Source organism: Mytilus edulis, chromosome 3, assembly GCF_963676685.1.
Source record: "Mytilus edulis chromosome 3, xbMytEdul2.2, whole genome shotgun sequence".
In the NCBI taxonomy this organism is placed as follows: domain Eukaryota; kingdom Metazoa; phylum Mollusca; class Bivalvia; order Mytilida; family Mytilidae; genus Mytilus; species Mytilus edulis.
The window spans coordinates 59,202,124-59,220,582 of record NC_092346.1 but is presented as its reverse complement, the minus strand read 5'-3'; the positions used below and the strand labels follow the sequence as shown (position 1 = coordinate 59,220,582).

Here is an 18,459-nt window from a genome sequence, read left to right as displayed (position 1 = left end):
CAGAGGCAGAATAAGGACTGGTACTGTAACACATGTACTATCCACGGATTTTTTTGTTGTTGTTGTGAAAAACAATTTTTTTTTTATTGGTTCTACATGCAATTAAAAAAAATTCAACCAAACTAAATCAAAAATAAAATAGTCAGTTGAATATTAGCATTGTTCCCATAAATGGCTCAAAATTAAAGAACAAATGGCTCGGAAGGAAAAGCCGTCGCGGCTTGCAAAAATAACATTTGTACAAACGCACATGTTGCTTTCTTTTGCACTGTAAAATAACAAGTGTTGCAGTAAAAGTTCTCTCTGAGTGAAAAATTCATTCAAATTAGATGATGTCCTAACAGGTTTAATAACCGTAACATCTGTTGCCAAGCAAGGGTAGATTCCAGTCCTTTTTAAATGTCGTGTATGTGTTGATATAGATAGCATGTACAGACCGAACAGAAATCAAATTCATCTTTAAAGACAAGTGCTGTGGTATCCATCTTTGATTAAAACTATTCCTTACAGTTATATAATTATTTTAGAAAACACCATTTTTTGTAGTCATTTGTCATTTCTTTCTCTTTAATTCTCACATGACTGAAAGACACCTTCACTACCATATACATATTCTATTGTCTGTTTTAATTGTTTGATTTGACCACGCCATAACCATTTGATATGCATGTGCAAAGAAATATTGTATATTGTCTTTTAAAAAAATGATTAGTTAACAGTGCTTATATAATGTATAGAGTGCATTGCTGTTGAAGTACTTGTTTTGACAACACACATCTATACAAGTAAATTTGCTCCGTCAAAAGTGTCAATCTATAACGTGTAGTTCGGGATCAACTCGTTGATAAAATAATGGGAGTGGTTGACGATTTTAAGGGAACATCTATTTTTTGTAAAGTAGTCTTTATTTTATTGTTAATTGCTACTTTATTTACATGCATTTCCTATACGACAACTGATTGGGTTTATAATGATAAAGTGGTGATCAACAATCATTATGGTTTATGGAGAATATGTGGAGAAGCAGAAGTGCCAGCAGCATGTCTACATATAGATGGCTGGGCGAATGGTGAGTTGAAAGATCTATTCATTTTATTTTTAAATCGGAAACATCTGGATAATAGTCTTATTGTTAAATTTGAAACACGATAATTTTTTTAATTAGCAAAAGGGTTGCTCTAATGCCTGACTTTTAAGGTACAGTTCTAGCAAAAGGGTTGCTCATGTTCAATTGCCTAGAACGTTCAGTTCGAATCAAATAATGAATATCTTAGTTTCATACGAATTTTCGTTGCCAATCAATCAAACTTTAATAAATGATCGTAGTTTATACTAAAACATTAAAGGCTCTCGAATAAAAATAAAACTTCACTATTGGGAACAAAGTACCACCAAAAATCAAATTTCTAAATTAGTTTTGGTTCAGTCTTTTAGAATTAAAAGATAACAAAGACTGCAATGTAAAATATTGCCAGCCTTGGTTTGCTGAATATGCCAGTTATATTATTACGCAATCGAATGACCAAAATATATCAATATGTACTTTTCAAATCTGTCTCTAGAAGAAATACAGTCATATTACTTACTACTGAATTTTTTTATCTGTTTCAGATTGGTATGGTGTAGTTCAGGCATTTGTGACCTTTGGATTTTTTGGAATTTTAATTTCCTTTTTCCTAGTTGTACTGTACATATTTGTTGGCAAATGTCAGAAGAATGGAGAAGTTGCAATTGCAGAACTTTGCTATTATTTGTATTGCCACAGGTAAACCATGTTAGCTTCTTGTTATCAGAAATATCTATTGATCTTTGTATTTATTTTAATTCCCCTACCGACGAGGTCGAAAGGAAATTTAGATTTCGGCACTCCGTCCGTCCGTCTGTCAGTCTGTTTATCAGTCAGTCCCACAAATCCATTTTCCACACTTTTTTCTTCATGCTTGAAGAAAAGATATTGATTTGATAATTGGTATATAGTTTTATAATGACCAATCATTAACCAATTATGTACATCAGGAGAAGGTGAAGCAAAAAAGGCAAAAAACAAAACTGACAAGACAAAAGATGAAACAATTTTAAAAATAATTCAAACTGACAAACAATGAGTAAAAGTTTGATAAAAAATACATGATTTCATGAAATGCAATAACCGTTGGCGAAGTATCAACCAAACTCTGATCGTCCAGAGGTGGTGTTCTCGAAGCTATCTTAGGATTAGGACGTGTCCTAAGACCATCTTATGACAATTCTTTGTCCTAAGTCGTGTTCTAGAGGCTATCGTAACTTAGGATATATCACATTTTTTGTCCAAACTTTAGGACACCTAATTAGGTGTCTTAAGATCATCATATCTTTATCCGAACTTTGTGCATGTTTTTTCTCAATTTTTTAAGTGAAGATGAACATGAAATGAAACGCACCCGTAAAAAGAAATTTTAAACTTTGAACTTCGTGTTTTACGATACGATGACACTACGAATTCAATATTCTCATTTCAATACAAAATGTTTTTCAGTTTAAATCACAATCCTTTTTGATATTATTTATAATTTACATTTGAAATCGTGCATTTAATTAAATACAAGTAATTATAAAATTTCGTAAACAATTTTATTAATCAATTCGTCTTTAATAAATGTTTTATCAAACAATTACTTTAACTATTTAAAATTTCGCACGTAGGATATGTTTAAGGATGTCCTAATATATGATGCGCTTCGAGACACAACTTAAGAGTGTCCTAAGTCAATCCTAAGTCTATCATACAACTGGTCTTATCTATGACTTAGGACAAATCTTAGGATACTTTCGGGAACACCACCCCAGGTTGTCAAGAGGTATTATTTAAAAAGATACGGAAGTTCACACCAACTTTTTAAAGTAGATGAACTATTTCTTAAAACACATCTATACTTTTCGTTTCAGGTGTATTTTATTTGATCGGCATTATAATCTTTGGTGCCAAAGTGAACGACAAGTGGGTTGAAGATGCCGTTACGGACTATAAATTTGGTTATTCATTCGCTCTATCTATCATCGCCCTTTTGCTAGAAATTGTTGCCGGTGTGATGATGCTTGTGGAAGGTAAAGGCGGAGGAGGAGGAGGAACTAAACCATTAGCATAAACTTTTACAAGTCCTTGTGACAGTAATGTACAGAAATAAGCACCAGATCATTAATTATGTTCATTTTGTAAAGATGGTAATTTTGAGGGCCTCAAATGCATTCGATTTCTAACGTTATTTTGAGAATGTCATCCGATATGAAATGTCCATTTGTATGCTGGCTGATTTGTTTATGTTCAACAGATTTTCTTGAATATTGTAATGAATGTGCTTATCAATGTATGTACTTAAAGTATTATTTATGCATGATATGTTGAATTTATTGATACATGAAATAACTTATAAAAAAGAAGATGTGGTATGATTGCCAATGAGACAACTATCCACAAAAGACCAAAATGACACAGACATTAACAACTATAGGTCACCGTACGGCCTTCAACAATGAGCAAAGCCCATACCGCATAGTCAGCTATAAAAGGCCCCGATAAGACAATGTAAAACAATTCAAACGAGAAAACTAACGGCCTTATTTATGTAAAAAAATGAACGAAAAACAAATATGTAATACATAAACAAACGACAAACGACAACCACTGAATTACACTACAGGCTCCTGACATGGGACAGGCACAGACATAAATTAAGTGGCGGGGTTAAACATGTTAGCGGGATCCCAACCCTCCCCTAACCTGGGACAGTGGTATAACAGTACAACATAAGAACGAACTATAAAAATCAGTTAATTGAAAAAGGCTTAACTCATCAGATGGACACTTGTATACCAATTTTGTTCTATTTTATGTTTTACTGGGCTTATTCAGTGGGCTAAGCATATGGGGTTACACTTACCCAATGGCTTAAACAGTTCAACACATTCACAGCACTCACTTCATACTAACCACCTTTCACTTAATCAACTTGTTAAAATATTTTACCGGTTGATCAGATTGTTGGAGAAGAATTCAAACTGCAATTTGGTAAACTGTTTTAGCCACTGCTAATGCGATACTCCAAATCCAACTGAATAAGCAAAGTAATGTTTATCAAACAGTGAGGAGACCTGTATAACATATTCACAGCTTTGACCTTTGATCTTTATAGAAAGGTGTCTTTTGTGTAATTCTACCCTGTCTCCTTTTAAAAAGTATTTTACTAACAAGTAGATCACTTAACATTGTTCCCTCAACATTCCGTGGAGAGATGAACAAAAGAAAGATGTTATATGAAAAATAGAAAGTTGTTATAGCCGAGCACATTCCAAATAAATAAAGGCAACAGTAGTATACCGCTGTTCAAAAGTCATAAATCGATCGAGAGAAAACAATCCGGGTTGTAAACTAGTAAAACCGAGGGAATCACATTAACTTTTACACATTCAACAGGACTGTCTTAATTCAAAACTTTGAATGCGAAGAAGTACAAATACTTGAAAATGTAGGGAGCTATCAAAGAAGAAAAGGGACTGACGATTAAAGGAATAGCTGAATCCATTTGCCTCAGCTAGGTCGTTGGAGCCTCATGGTCTTTTAATTTCCAATCAGCAAATAAATTTCGTTTGTGAACTCGATTCTTGATTCTCAAAATGTAAATCTTTCTTGCATTCAATGACTCTTTGCCGCACGGCATTGAAGGGACACTATTGAGCTTTCTCTATTTATAACATTAACATATTTTCGAGATTAATACACAAAACTTTGATACTTTGCTTTAGTTTTTTCTAAAGTATACAGCGTTAAACTTTATGAAAACAAACAACAATTAAATATAATTGATATCGAATACTGTGAAGTTGACGATACTGTATTCTATGGTGGCCGGTTAAGGCCATTACGCGTTTTCGACTTTCATATTCTATAGGGCGAAAACGCGAAAATGCGAAATCGCGAAGTCGAAAACGCAAAACCGATTTCGCGTTTTCGACTTAGAGTTTTCGCGCATTTTCGACATCGCCTTTTCGCGTTTTCGACTTCGCGATTTCGCGTTTTCGACTTCGCGATTTCGCGTTTTCGACCTATAGAATATGAAAGGCGAAAACGCGAAATGGCCTTAACCGACCACCATAGTATTCCTATAATGTAAAACTTCGGAGTTTCATATCATTTAAATTCAACGTTTTTTATCAGATTTTTTTTACTATCAATGTTGAAACCAGATAGTGAAAAAAATATCCGATTTTCCTCAGGGAAGTATCTCCTAAAAAGTATTTACATAATCTTTTTGGATCATTCCATGTTTTTGAACAAACAAAAATATGTGTATTCCACTCCAAATCAAATATTTCTGAGCGTTTATCACATGTCAATACGATCTATATCTATTCGTACGATCTTTCATAATACATAAGCATATAAATAGTGGGAACAGTAGTTTACCGCTGTTCGAAAGTCATAAATCGTTGAGAGAAAACAAATCCGGGTACAAACTTAAACTGAGGTAAATACATCAACTATAAAAAGGAAAACAACAAAACAACAGAAACACTGAAGTGAAATAATAAAAACCCGACAATGCAACACAAACACAAACGAACTATAAGATAACAACTGCCATTCGTGACTTGGTACATGACATTTAAAAAAAATGTGGGTTGAACCTGTTTTTGCGGTTAGCCAAACTTCGATGTTTTATGTCAATGTTAAATATAACACTAAGACAATAATACTTCATGACAGGACTACAGTACAAATGAATACAAAAACATTACGGATAGAGAAATGCACAAATAAACATTACAATAGGACATTTCGACATGCTAATAGTTATCAAAGGTACCAGGCATAAAATGTAATACACCATACGTGCGTTTCGTCTACATAAGACTCACTAGTGACGCGCAGATCAAAATAGTAAAGAAAGCTTAACAAGAAAGATGAAGAGCACTAATGACTCAAAATTCCAAAAAGTTGGCAAAATACGGCTAAGGTTATCTATGCCTCGGATAAGAAAATCCTTAGTATTAAGAATAATTCGTACTTTTGCAAACAGTAAAATAAATAGAACTCGTAAAACAACCTAGGACAGCACCTGAAACATCACAAAATACCATGCATTCATTGTCACACGATGATAACGCTACAAAAGTGACGTCACAGGTAAATTTCAGTCTAATAGACAACTTTCGAGTTCGATGCATTTCCGTCAAAAACTCTGGTTTTAGTGAACGTCATTTGTGCGTTTAGGGGCGTCGTCACTTCCGTTCCAACGTTGAGCGAGTGGTTGGAAAACTATAATTCTATATTGTACGAATTATTCGGCAAATTGAATTCTCAAAATTGACAATCAGCATTGCTGCCATAAGGGAATTGTCATTAAGTACCTACAGAACAACCATTATTTCTTGTTTATCCTGCACAATGACGATCACTAAGACGCTTGATGAACGTAAATAGTGCAGGGATACAGGCGACCCCCTTTATCTGGTAAATGACGTCATAAAGGCGCGTATAATTGACGAGTTTTTTCCGGTGACGGATGAACTCGAAAGTGGTCTATTGAAAATCAAACTGTAAAACAAATAAATCGTGTACCTATAATTGGCCCAAACTAAGTATTATAGATGAATTGGTCGATCACTTTTGCATACGAATAGAAAATTAAAAAAATAGAATTTCATAAAAGCAAGAAATACAAAACAAAAATTCATGTTTCGAAGTAAACCCTTTCATTTGAATTTTACTGATTACTCTTTTTCTCAAAGTTCACACTTTTTCAGGGCCTACTGGCTCATGGCATAAAACACATTTTGGAGACTAAGTAAATAATTATGCAAGATGTTTTGCGCCCAATATCCATCAAATCCCGATTTTTTTTCCTGATATATAGGATTCCAAAACACTAAAGTATCTGATATTATAAGAATTCAAAATGATGTAATTATAAATGTTTTTACGCAATTCAGTAGATGTTATTTGGTTGCTATCGTCATTTGAAAAAAAAAATCGAATATATGAAGGCGTCTATACGGCATGGTTTCCAATCATTGTTGAAAGCTTTTGTCCTATTATAGCCTTTCCATTGTCATATGGCAGACAGCAACCATCACCAACTACTGAGTTGAAGATTCCTGACTCCGAACAGTCATATGAATAGAATATGGCGGTGTTTAACATGTTTGTTATAACATTTAATAACATTTGGTAGTGGTGTGACAACACTTGAAATGGCATGACGCATCACATCTGAATGAAATGCTCCGCGGGGCTCACCTTAATACAATACGACCACAGAGGTCTAATCATGAACAGTTTGGTCAAGTGTGGACACTATACATTCAAGATTAATACAGCTCTGAATTTGATTCGTGATTACATATTTGACACATCTAACAAAATCAGAGATCTATACTTTGATTGTATTACTACCATAAGAACAGAAAAGTACGAAAATAGCTTGAAAACAAGGAAGAACAATCTAAACAAAGCTCTGCTTATAATCAAGTGGCAGCCATTTTCTCTGAAGGTAAAACTTTAGATAAGACAATGCCAAAATAATCAATAAACAAATTCCAAAGAACATACTAGTATCAAAGTTTGTTATATAACAGTGAAAATGGAAAGTTAGTCAGAGCTTGGTGATCTCCATACAATTCAAGACAATGTTGCAATTATAGGAAGTCATAAACTGCCGAAATTTAATTTTGAAAATTAACCTTAGGATCAAAATACAGAAAGAAATTCAAACGAAAATATATGTTAAAAACTTTAAAACCTTTTAACGGGGATTCATATATAACTGATCTGAATTGGACAGATCGTGATATTTTGCAACTTTTTACTGATAGTCCAGACAGTGCTGCACTTAGATGTGGGTTTTCTTTAATGGAAAATGGACACAGTTCAAATGGCAAGGTTCGTGAGTAGGAATTAACATTTTACTAGACATGACGTTTTTGGAATTGAATCCTATACTGTTATCAGAGACATATATACACATGTGTATATATATGTCTCTGCTGTTATCACTTTGCATATAGGCTCCACATCTAATTAAGAAGCCAAGGTTCGTACCAATGGTGAAGAAAACACCAGAAATGATCCCTCAGGAATTCAAAGATCTAATCTCCAATCAGAAATTGATATCAGTAGTTGCACCTAATACAGCAAAGGTATGTCAACAAGCTTTACAGTCTGACATTTAAAGAGTAAAATCACAAAAATACTGAACTTAGAGGAAAATCCATTCGGAAAGTCCATAATCACATGGCAAAATCAAATAACAAAACGCATCAAAAACGAATGGACAAGATTTCAGGGCTTTATTCCAATTCGACGATCTGTGGTCTATTAATTAATTAACATCACATTATTACTAACTGTATTGAAATTGTGGGTCAGTGTAAAAATAGATTAAAGATCATTTATGATTTTATAAAGCATCTTTGTGTCAAATCTTATAATAAATAAATTACAAAACAGGAAAGGGGACCACACTGTCGAAGGTGTAGGCTTCAGTCCATCAATCAGTGTTTAATTTATACTTTGACCACTTACAAAGAAAAACCTCTAATGGTGAAACAATTATGTGTGACGGACAGTTCTGTGTTCTGCATGTTGAGCTGTTTTGTGCTGTCCTATGTTGTTTTACTTTTTGTTCCAACATATATAGATAAAAAAAAATCAAAACGTGTGAGTCAAAGTTCATTCCTAGCAATATACTGGTGAAAATTGGAGGACAGATGTTAGATGATCTCTGTTCAATACCAGACTTGGCAGGCATAGATACTTTTCAATGCGAAAATGAACATGTGACAAATATACTATTTTCTATTGACAATACTGCATTTACAGGCAGCTTTATCGGTTAAAAACTTCAAAGAGTGAAATTTGATATGCCCAATATAAAAGTTAAGAGAAAACTTAATATAAAAGTGTATGATATGGCATGGACAAAGGATGGAGAGATACTTGTGTCATCTGTTGAAAGAGATTTGAAAATATATACGAAAGATGGACAGCTAAAGACAACCAAGTCTTTTCCCCAATTGAAAACAGTAGGAGTTCATGTATCTAAAGACTATAAGATAATTGTAGTAGGGTTGATAGAATAATTTACTTGGCCGATTACAAAGAACAGCATCAGAAGACTTGTGGTTATGAATCAGGATGGTGACATACAACATACTATTGAACATAATAAGAACAATAAGAGAATGTTATCTTTTCCTGGTACAATCAATATTTTCAATGATAATTTTGTAGTTTTAGATATTCTAAACGTAGAATTTAAGGGGAGGGTAGTCATGATAGATTATGGGGGACAACTGAATTGGACCTATGATGGCTGTAATGGAACAAATTCTGATCAGGTTGCATTTTCCCCAAGAGATGTTGCAATAACCTCAACAGAAAACATTTTAGTATCTGACCATAACAATCATGCTATTCATGTATTAAATCCTGCTGCAAATGTTATTGTTTATAGGGCTGTTAAAAGCTTAGGAATAGAATTCCCTTTAAGTCTTAATATTGACAAAAATGAGGTTCTATGGATCGGATGTACAGGTTCATTGGTAACAAACAAAAGTAGGAAGGCTAATATACACAGTGTTAAACAGATATAAACAAGATGTTAGATGTTAAAATATTCGGTACATCACTCTAAATCTTTAATTAGTTATCAAAAGTACCAGGATTATAATTTTATACGCCAGACGCGCGTTTCGTCTACACAAGACTCATCAGTGACGCTCATATCAAAATAGTTAAAAAAGCCAAATAAATACAAAGTTGAAGAGCCATCTTTGTATTTAATCTGAAAGGTCTGATCTGGGATTGGGTTGATAACAGATTTACATAGAAGGGAAAGATACTACACTTCAGCTGAAGCATTTTTTTGTTATCTTGCTTCAGTTTTCAATTTCCACTCATAGATAACTTTCCTTTCATTTCCCCCCATCAATTTTAGTTATTGGTTCACAAAAAAGGTTATGGATAAAATAAAGAATATGAAAAAAATGAGATATATGTACTCACTGCATTTCTTTAGACAGCTGCTCAATAACAAACCATTCACAGAACCTCGAGTCCACCACATTGTGTGCAAGCAGGTTCTTCCTCACACTGAAGGTTGCCAGCTAACTTGCTCAGACAGGAACTCAAAATTTTATTTTGTATGCCGAATGTTTCTGTAGGACCAAACATGATTTGATTGTTTATAATAAAATTATTATTCTAACATATCTATCTGCTTAAATATAAAAAAGAAGATGTGGTATGATTGCCAATGAGACAACTGTCCACAAGAGACCAACATTACACAGACATTAACAACTATAGGTCACCATAAATCCTTCAACAATGAGCAAAGCCCATACCGCATAGTCAGCTATAAAAGGCCCTGATAAGACAATGTAAAACAATTAAATGAGAAAGCTAAAGCCAGTATGACTTGCAAAGAATATGTTTTGGTTAACACACAGATTTCCCTTATGTAAAAATATGGTTTAGTTGTGTTTGGAGCTGGTAATTGGTGTACAATGCACATTTTATTTGGGTTGCTGTCTTGACTTTAATTGAGATTCGCTTTGTCGAGAGAGTTTACTTGAACTAAATATTGGACTTCAGGACTTCTCATCAATACACACAAAAAATAATTTACCTAAATTATATGTACAGCTGTAAACTACAGGTTGGTGTTACATGTATCATTAAACTTTTCATTTCATCAATGGAAGGTCTTTGGGATAGGTATATGAAATAGCACTAAAAATATTTAGTAAGCCTACCATTGATAACCTAGAATGTTTTGCTCACTGACACTAGCCATAAAAGGTAATAAAATTTATTTATAAAAGGTAATAAAATTTTATTTATAAAAGGAGTTTTTGCATACCACTGGACAATATGAAATAATAAACAACCACCTTCTTAAACTATAAAGGAATTATTTATAGAGATTTCAGAAAAGATTTCAGATAATATACAATATGAGACTACATACACCAAGTTTGTATAAACTAATAAATTATATAACAATTATTGCAATAGTGAGGCGAAAGATACCAAAGGGACAGTCAAACTCATAGATAGAAATGCCATGGCTAAAAAGAAAAAGACAACCAGACAAATAATAGTACACATGACACAACAAAGAAAACTAGAGACTAAGTAACACAAACCCCATCAAAACTGGGGTTGATCTCAGGTGCTCCAGAAGAGGTAAGCAGATGATGCTCCACATGTGGCACTCATCATGTGCAAACAACCACTAAGTACAGGCTGCTGGCTTGGGACAGGCACATGCAATGTAGTAAAACATGATCCTTCACTTATGACAGCATAAGAAGTTTTTTTTTTGCTTATCCAGAATATTAGATGTACGTTACAGTTTTCATGCTTGTAATGAAATACAAAACATAGGTTTCAATAGCCACATTATGTATGTGCCTGTCCCAAGTCAGGAGCCTGTTATTCAGGGGTTGTTGTTTGTTTATGTGTATCATACTTCTTTTTGTTCATTATTTTAGACATTATTAAGCCTTTTAGCTTTCTCATTTGAATTGGTTTACAGTTGTCATTTCATTACCTTTTATAGCTAACTATGTTTTACTCGTTGTTGAAGAATGTACAGTTATCTATAGTTGTTAATTTCTGTGTCATTTGGTCTCTTGTGGAGAGGCAATTATACCACATGTCATCTTTTTATTTTTAAAGATATTGGTTATGTTAATTATCACCTCATATCTATATCAGACTGAATAGGCTGTTTAATAATAACTGTAAATTATTTCATATTTTATTGTATAAAAGAGACAGTAAGTACATACACACAATTTGGTACTATAATGAGACTAGGACATAGGACTAGAAATCTGACCATTAAATTCTGGTGATCACATACAACACTTTGCCAATACAAGAGCATTGGAATATTTCATGAGTATTTTCTTTATATGTGCATATCATAATTTTACAATGCTTCATCACTAACAGGTAAATTCAGGCTCAAAATCAATAAGAAAATACCTAAATTTCAATAAACTCACAGTTTTATGGAACTAAGTATCTATAAAATGGTATTTTCAGAGATTTTCAGAATTTTAAACATGCTTGTCGGAAAGACAAAAAATATAAATTTTCAATTATAGTTTTTGTAAAGTACTTATTACACAAATTAGCTGCTACAAGGTCAAAATATCTACTTTGAAGAATATTGCCATAATTCATTTAGTCTGTTATGAATATAAGGCATTAAAATAACTAAATGTCTATGAAAAATAAATGAAGATATAGAAAAATGAAAAGTTGATCTTTTAGCCTGACCATAAACTATACAATAGTTTATTTATTACTATGAGATAACTAAAATGGTGTTATGTCATGGAAGGCAAGTATTCACAACATAATGGAATGGATGCACTTGTACTAACAATTTATATAGCAATTTGTTAGAAAAAAATATATACACTTCAGAATATTGAAAAGTCTACTTTTTTCTTTCTTTTTTACATTAAAAAAGCACAAATTTGAAAGTTTACACGAGTCCTAAAATTCTGGAATGCCTGACATATCAGATAAGTTATTTTTTCTGTGTCAGTATTAAATCATAATTATGCATTACATTTCTAGTGTTTTAGTCATATAATTGCATGCCACAAGTTTTTAAAGTTCCAATTCAAGATACTCTGTTTCAAGAAGACTGGGAAGAAGACTGACACAGCTTGAAACCACAGCAACATGGACAACAGGGTAGTTATAGATGGTGTTAATTATGAATCAATATGCTGGATACTTTCAGTTTGCACTATGTCTGTCATCTACTTATATCTGTTGGTGTGGTGTTGGTATTCCACTCTTTGTCCTTTTTAAAGGGTTTTGAAATCATAAGTCTTTTGCAATATAAAAAAAACCCTCAAATACTGAAAAATCTACCTTAAATCTATTCGATAAGCACAGATTTGAAAAAGTATCAATAGGCCAAAAAACATAATTGGGACCCTTTGTGGTGTTTCATTAAATATGAATGACAATATATTTGATATATAGACCTTACTTTTAAATTTTTTATGGCACAGACTTGATTTTCATTTACTGTAAACATAATTATAGATAAAGCTTTGAAGAAGGATTTACACAATTGCTTGTTCAAAATATACATAACAAAATATGGCACAGACATGAAAAGATTACTGATCTAAAAATAAAAATGAGTAAACATTTTATATTGTGAATACAAAAAAGTTAAAAAAAATCTATATGATATGAGATCAGTTTAGAGAAATATATATTTCATCATGGTTTGGTTGAGATGTGTATTAAATATGGCCTATAGCTAGGAGGAAAATATCACACGAACAAGCAAAAGATATACACCTTGAGGTCAACCACTCACATGCATACCAAAAACAAATTTGTGTGACAAAAATCTTTGTCAACAAATGACATGAAATGATTTAAACTTCAACCTTTTTTTTACAAAACTTATAATAGATCCATACTTTCAATTTGTATTCAAAAGTATTCAATAGGATGGCTTTACTGTTTGTCTAAATACAAGTAACTTTTCTTCAGTTAGTTATTTGTGAACCTTTCATTGATTGACTGTCTATATATTAGGTAATTATGGTCTAATGTAACATTCCTCATATTCAGAAAAATATAACAAAATTAAATGGACCTAAAATGTCTTCTAAAAATTTCTGAGATCATAAAAAATATGAATAATCTTAGTAGTACCAGTATTGTGACTCAAAATAGCTAACTACTAATAGCATTATATTAGAAACAGTTCTTCAAAATATTTATAAATATGTTTCTATTTTTCTTGAATCCCTATTTAAACAAGGCTAGGTAAATAGACAGTTCCACAATATAAATGTGTATATCTAGCTTTAACAGAAGTAGAAATTTTATATACATCATTTAATATTAAACACAACAATTACCTAATTGAAATATTATATACAAAATCTACATTTTCTTTCTGATGAGCAAAGTAAGAACTTTAAAATTCTAATTGATATGCGATATTAACTGACAAACCAAATAACAACCAGCTATAACAAAACAATGATAAATAACAAACACTCTCTGGTGAAATATACACTGGTGTAAATGTTGCTAATATAACAAATAACTAGAATGATTGGATAGTGTAGAAATAGCACTTATAGGGATATAATCTCATCAACAAATAAACAACCTACAAATCAAAATGGTATCATCCTAGAAGATAAGGACATCCTGGAAGTCGGGTAAATATAACTTTAATTATTTTATTAGAGTGGTTTATTTTCCTTGTTGACCTAAAATTTATACCATAATGGGCATTCAGATGTATTTATCATAATGTAGGTTTTTAAAGTATAAATTAAGGTTGAATCACCCAAATGTAGTTGAATTGTGTGTTTTCCCATATGGCAAGATTATGTGGAGAAATATTTATATCACCTGGGCCCCGAAGTCTTTGGGTGTCTAACGTGACAGTACCCTAGTTGCACCTATTTTGACAGCTTTTTCAACTACATTTTTTTATGATCATGACTAAAATTTCCATATTGGGTTTATTTTGTAGCTGTATCCTTATTTATTATATAGGTACACCAATTTGATATTCAATCCATATGGAAACATAGAAAAATTAGTCTGAACTGACCTCCAAACCATGATGATTCTGTAATGAGGAGTACCCAAATTGCATCCTTGCTTAAATTCACATTGTCAAAATTCGAATAACAGAGCTATTGTTTAATTTCTTCAAATATTTTGAACAATCGGATGTTTGTCCATGCTTACTTTCCATTTTTTAAGAAATAATTACTTGTAACATATTGTATTTGCTTATTTTAAAAAGATGACGTTTTGATGACATCGCATGCCGACATTTCCATACATTTTGCTTTTTCAGTAAACACTTCAGCTGTTGATATAAATTGTGAACTTTTTAATGTATATTTGAATATATACACAAATTCTGTAAGACGTGTATAATGTCAAATAATCCAAATACAAATTGTTTGGTCTCAAAAGAAAACTTTTAAGAATTTCTCAGCTGTTTACGTTAAATAGGTGCAATTTGGGTACTCAGTGCAATTTGGGTACCGTGACGTTATTTAATTGATTGTTGTTTAATTGACATCATTTCAGGCATTTTCAGGAAGACTTGGTGTTTCTGAGAAATGAACCTTAACACTTAAATTAACCAAAATCAGATGGAAATAAAAAATGTACAAAAAAAAGGTGAATTAATAAACTCTTATCCACTTTCATGAACTGCCATACCATTTACATGAACTGGTTTAAAAAAAAACCCACAACAGACATGATAAACATAGGCACTATTTCTGTGCACAGTTCTCTGTCAAATTATTTACCTACTTGAAACTATCTAGAATCATGACATATGATAGGCTCACTTGCCCAAGAGGGAAGACTTTGGAAAAGAGGGTTTATTCATTGAACAAATAAATAAAAAAGGGCTAAGGAAAAAACCCATGACATACTGAAAATAACTATTCACCCATATGTCAGTAATAACAAGCACATTCATAACAAAAAAATAACTGGTCCCATTATACCTTAAACATCATGATAGCAACAATCTACCTCAATACACACCAACAATCTTAACATTTGACAAATCAAGACCAATAACTCTGGGAAATCTAAAAACCAGTACAATCAAAATGGACCATGCTGTAAAAAAAATCCCAAAGGCCAAAAGAGATGTGATGTGCTATGAATTGATAAATTTTTAATAATATGGTCAAGTAGAAACAAACAAGAAAAATATTATCATCAAAGGGGACCTGTTCTTTGTCTATTAAAATTTCACAATTAGAAGGTTTTTTTCAATTTGCCACTTTCAGCACTGTTGGCTGTGGCAGTCAGTTTTTATCGGCGGAGGAAGTCAGTGTGCCTGTGAGAACCACTAACCTTCTGTGGCGGTCAGTTTTTATCGGTGGAGGAAGTCAGTGTGCCTGTGAGAACCACAAACCTTCTGTGGCGGTCAGTTTTTATCGGTGGAGGAAGTCAGTGTGCCTGTGAGAACCACTAACCTTCTGTGGCAGTCAGTTTTTATCGGTGGAGGAAGTCAGTGTGCCTGTGAGAACCACTAACCTTCTGTGGCGGTCAGTTTTTATCGGTGGAGGAAGTCAGTGTGCCTGTGAGAACCACTAACCTTCTGTGGTGGTCAGTTTTTATCGGTGGAGGAAGTCAGTGTGCCTGTGAGAACCACTAACCTTCTGTGGCGGTCAGTTTTTATCGGTGGAGGAAGTCAGTGTGCCTGTGAGAACCACTAACCTTCTGTGGCGGTCAGTTTTTATCGGTGGAGGAAGTCAGTGTGCCTGTAAGAACCACTAACCTTCTGTGGCGGTCAGTTTTTATCGGTAGAGGAAGTCAGTGTGCCAGTAAGAACCACTAACCTTTTGTGGCGGTCAGTTTTTATCGGTGGAGGAAGTCAGTGTGCCTGTAAGAACCACTAACCTTCTGCAATCCTAGCCAAATAAGATAGAAGTTGAATGCAGATATCAACTCACAACCTCAGTGTTGACAGACTAGTGACTGGTATTTAATTTTCAGAGGGGCATTATATTGGCGATGGTATGTCTATGAAAGAATTTATGTTAATCCTTCAACATTTTTCTAGTTAGCTTCAGTCGAAGTATAATATAAATCTAATAAGTGAAAATAGAGAAATGATTTTTGAAATGAAATGAAATTTGAAGCACCAGGCTTGAACATTGCATTTTAAGTTAGTTGTTCATTACTAAAACAATACACTCAAACTTAAAAAGTTTAACCATAACAAAATATTCATACTTTATAAATTTGATGTCCAAGAAGACCAAAATATGATATGGATGAATATATAAATTATTTTCACTGCAGATCACAATAATATTATGCATTTCCATCAAATTATACAAACTATCAATAGTGAAATCTCATTTACTGTTGCTAACAACAGCAAGTACAAAAGTAAATGTCTATATATTTTTTTTTCAGTTGAACCAAGATTTTAAATGTATTACACCAAAAATTCAAATATAATATACCATCATCTATAAAAACATTGTGTGAGTTTAAACTACATTGTACTTTCTTAGAATGACATACGTGTTATTATGAACTCTGGGCTGACCTAATCTATAACATTTTGGCAAAGCTTCAAAGCTCTTTTCAGTATTTATCATACATTATATGTCAACATTCCTATTGAATCTTAAAAATGTGTACTGCACTGTACCCAAATGACTTTCCCTCCACAAAACTGGAACCAGTCTAGCGGGACTAATCATTAATAATGATATGAGCAAAGAAATAACAAACTGTAAGCAATCATCACATCAACAAGCACCACAATCACACTTAAATCTCCATACTAAAATATGTCATTTGTTGTAACATCCATTCTTCTTTCCTTCACACATACCATTCCTTTACATCTTTCTTCTTTCCTGGCTTGATATTCGATGCCCCTATTATTGCACCGTTACCTTGTAAACTTTTAGATTCTAAATAAGCAAAGTTTTTACTTTCATCTACTTTATATGTTCCTTCGTCTCTACTTCGGAATTTATACAATGCTATAATTAGAATAATAACAGTAAATGCCACACCTACACCTATTCCTATAAATAACGCTAACTTTTTCTTATCGTCTTCACGGTCTGGTGGACCCTGAGATTCTGTTCTTAGCGTAGTCACAAGTATGTTAGGCTGACTTGTTTCTATGCATCCTTCAGCACCACCTTCACATATTCTATTCATATTTTTCAATGTGCTAAAAAAAAATCAAAAAAAAAATCATTCTGTATCTGTTTACTTCATAGCAACACAATAAAAAGTCATAATTTGCAAAATAAAGACTTTTAAGCTAGAACAACATTTTAATTTTAAAATGCAATGAAATATATATTGAGGAATTTTTATACTGACAGCAATAGTTAACAATGAATGCAAGTACATAATTCATAACAATACATACTGTGGGTTCATTATTTTGCGTTGAATACCAATTTTCATGGATTTGGTGGGACAGGTGAACCACAAATTTAAATGTTCAACGAATTACAAATTTACCATAGACTTTGTAAGCAGACTTTTAACAAAACCACGAAATTAAATATCTACGAAAGTGTACGTTTTCCTCAATCCATGCATATTGATAACCACGAAAATAAATAAACCCACAGTAAGTAAATTTCAGATGCATAAAATAAAATCTGTTCACTTGACTTTTCATATTGCCAATAAACACAAAAAAATCAGCTTTCAAAAGACAACCGCGACACAAAATACCAATGTAAGAGCACTGGAAGTTACAAAAAGCTGGTTCAAAGATCAGAATATGTTTACCATATTTCTTTAAGAATCAAATGGTACATCAACCATGAATTTGTGTAAGGGCTTCAAAAGTTGTGCATTTTCCTTGTTCTGCGCTCAATTAAATT

General features: G+C 32.7%; 2 protein-coding genes across 14 annotated transcripts in view; one reads left to right on the top strand and one right to left on the bottom strand.

Moving 5' to 3' along the window:
• Positions 1-744: 744 nt before the first annotated feature.
• LOC139515338 (uncharacterized) lies at positions 745-3,216 on the top strand. Its single transcript, XM_071304904.1, has 4 exons — positions 745-1,069; positions 1,612-1,765; positions 2,394-2,422; positions 2,926-3,216. The coding sequence occupies exons 1-4, from the start codon at positions 853-855 to the stop codon at positions 3,123-3,125; spliced, it is 600 nt and encodes a 199-aa protein (XP_071161005.1). The 5' UTR covers positions 745-852; the 3' UTR covers positions 3,126-3,216.
• An 8,569-nt stretch (positions 3,217-11,785) lies between these two features.
• The window catches only part of LOC139514409 (neurexin 1-like), a 91,001-nt gene continuing 84,327 nt past the window's right edge, over positions 11,786-18,459 (bottom strand). For 7 of the 13 annotated variants that reach the window (XM_071303602.1, XM_071303606.1, XM_071303599.1 and 4 more), the window contains one exon: positions 11,786-17,789. In XM_071303602.1, coding sequence (XP_071159703.1) covers positions 17,429-17,789 — 361 coding nt within the window. In that variant the 3' untranslated portion in view covers positions 11,786-17,428. The remainder of the gene's footprint in view (positions 17,790-18,459) is intronic. The other 6 variants (XM_071303608.1, XM_071303611.1, XM_071303607.1 and 3 more) reach the window with 1 other exon arrangement.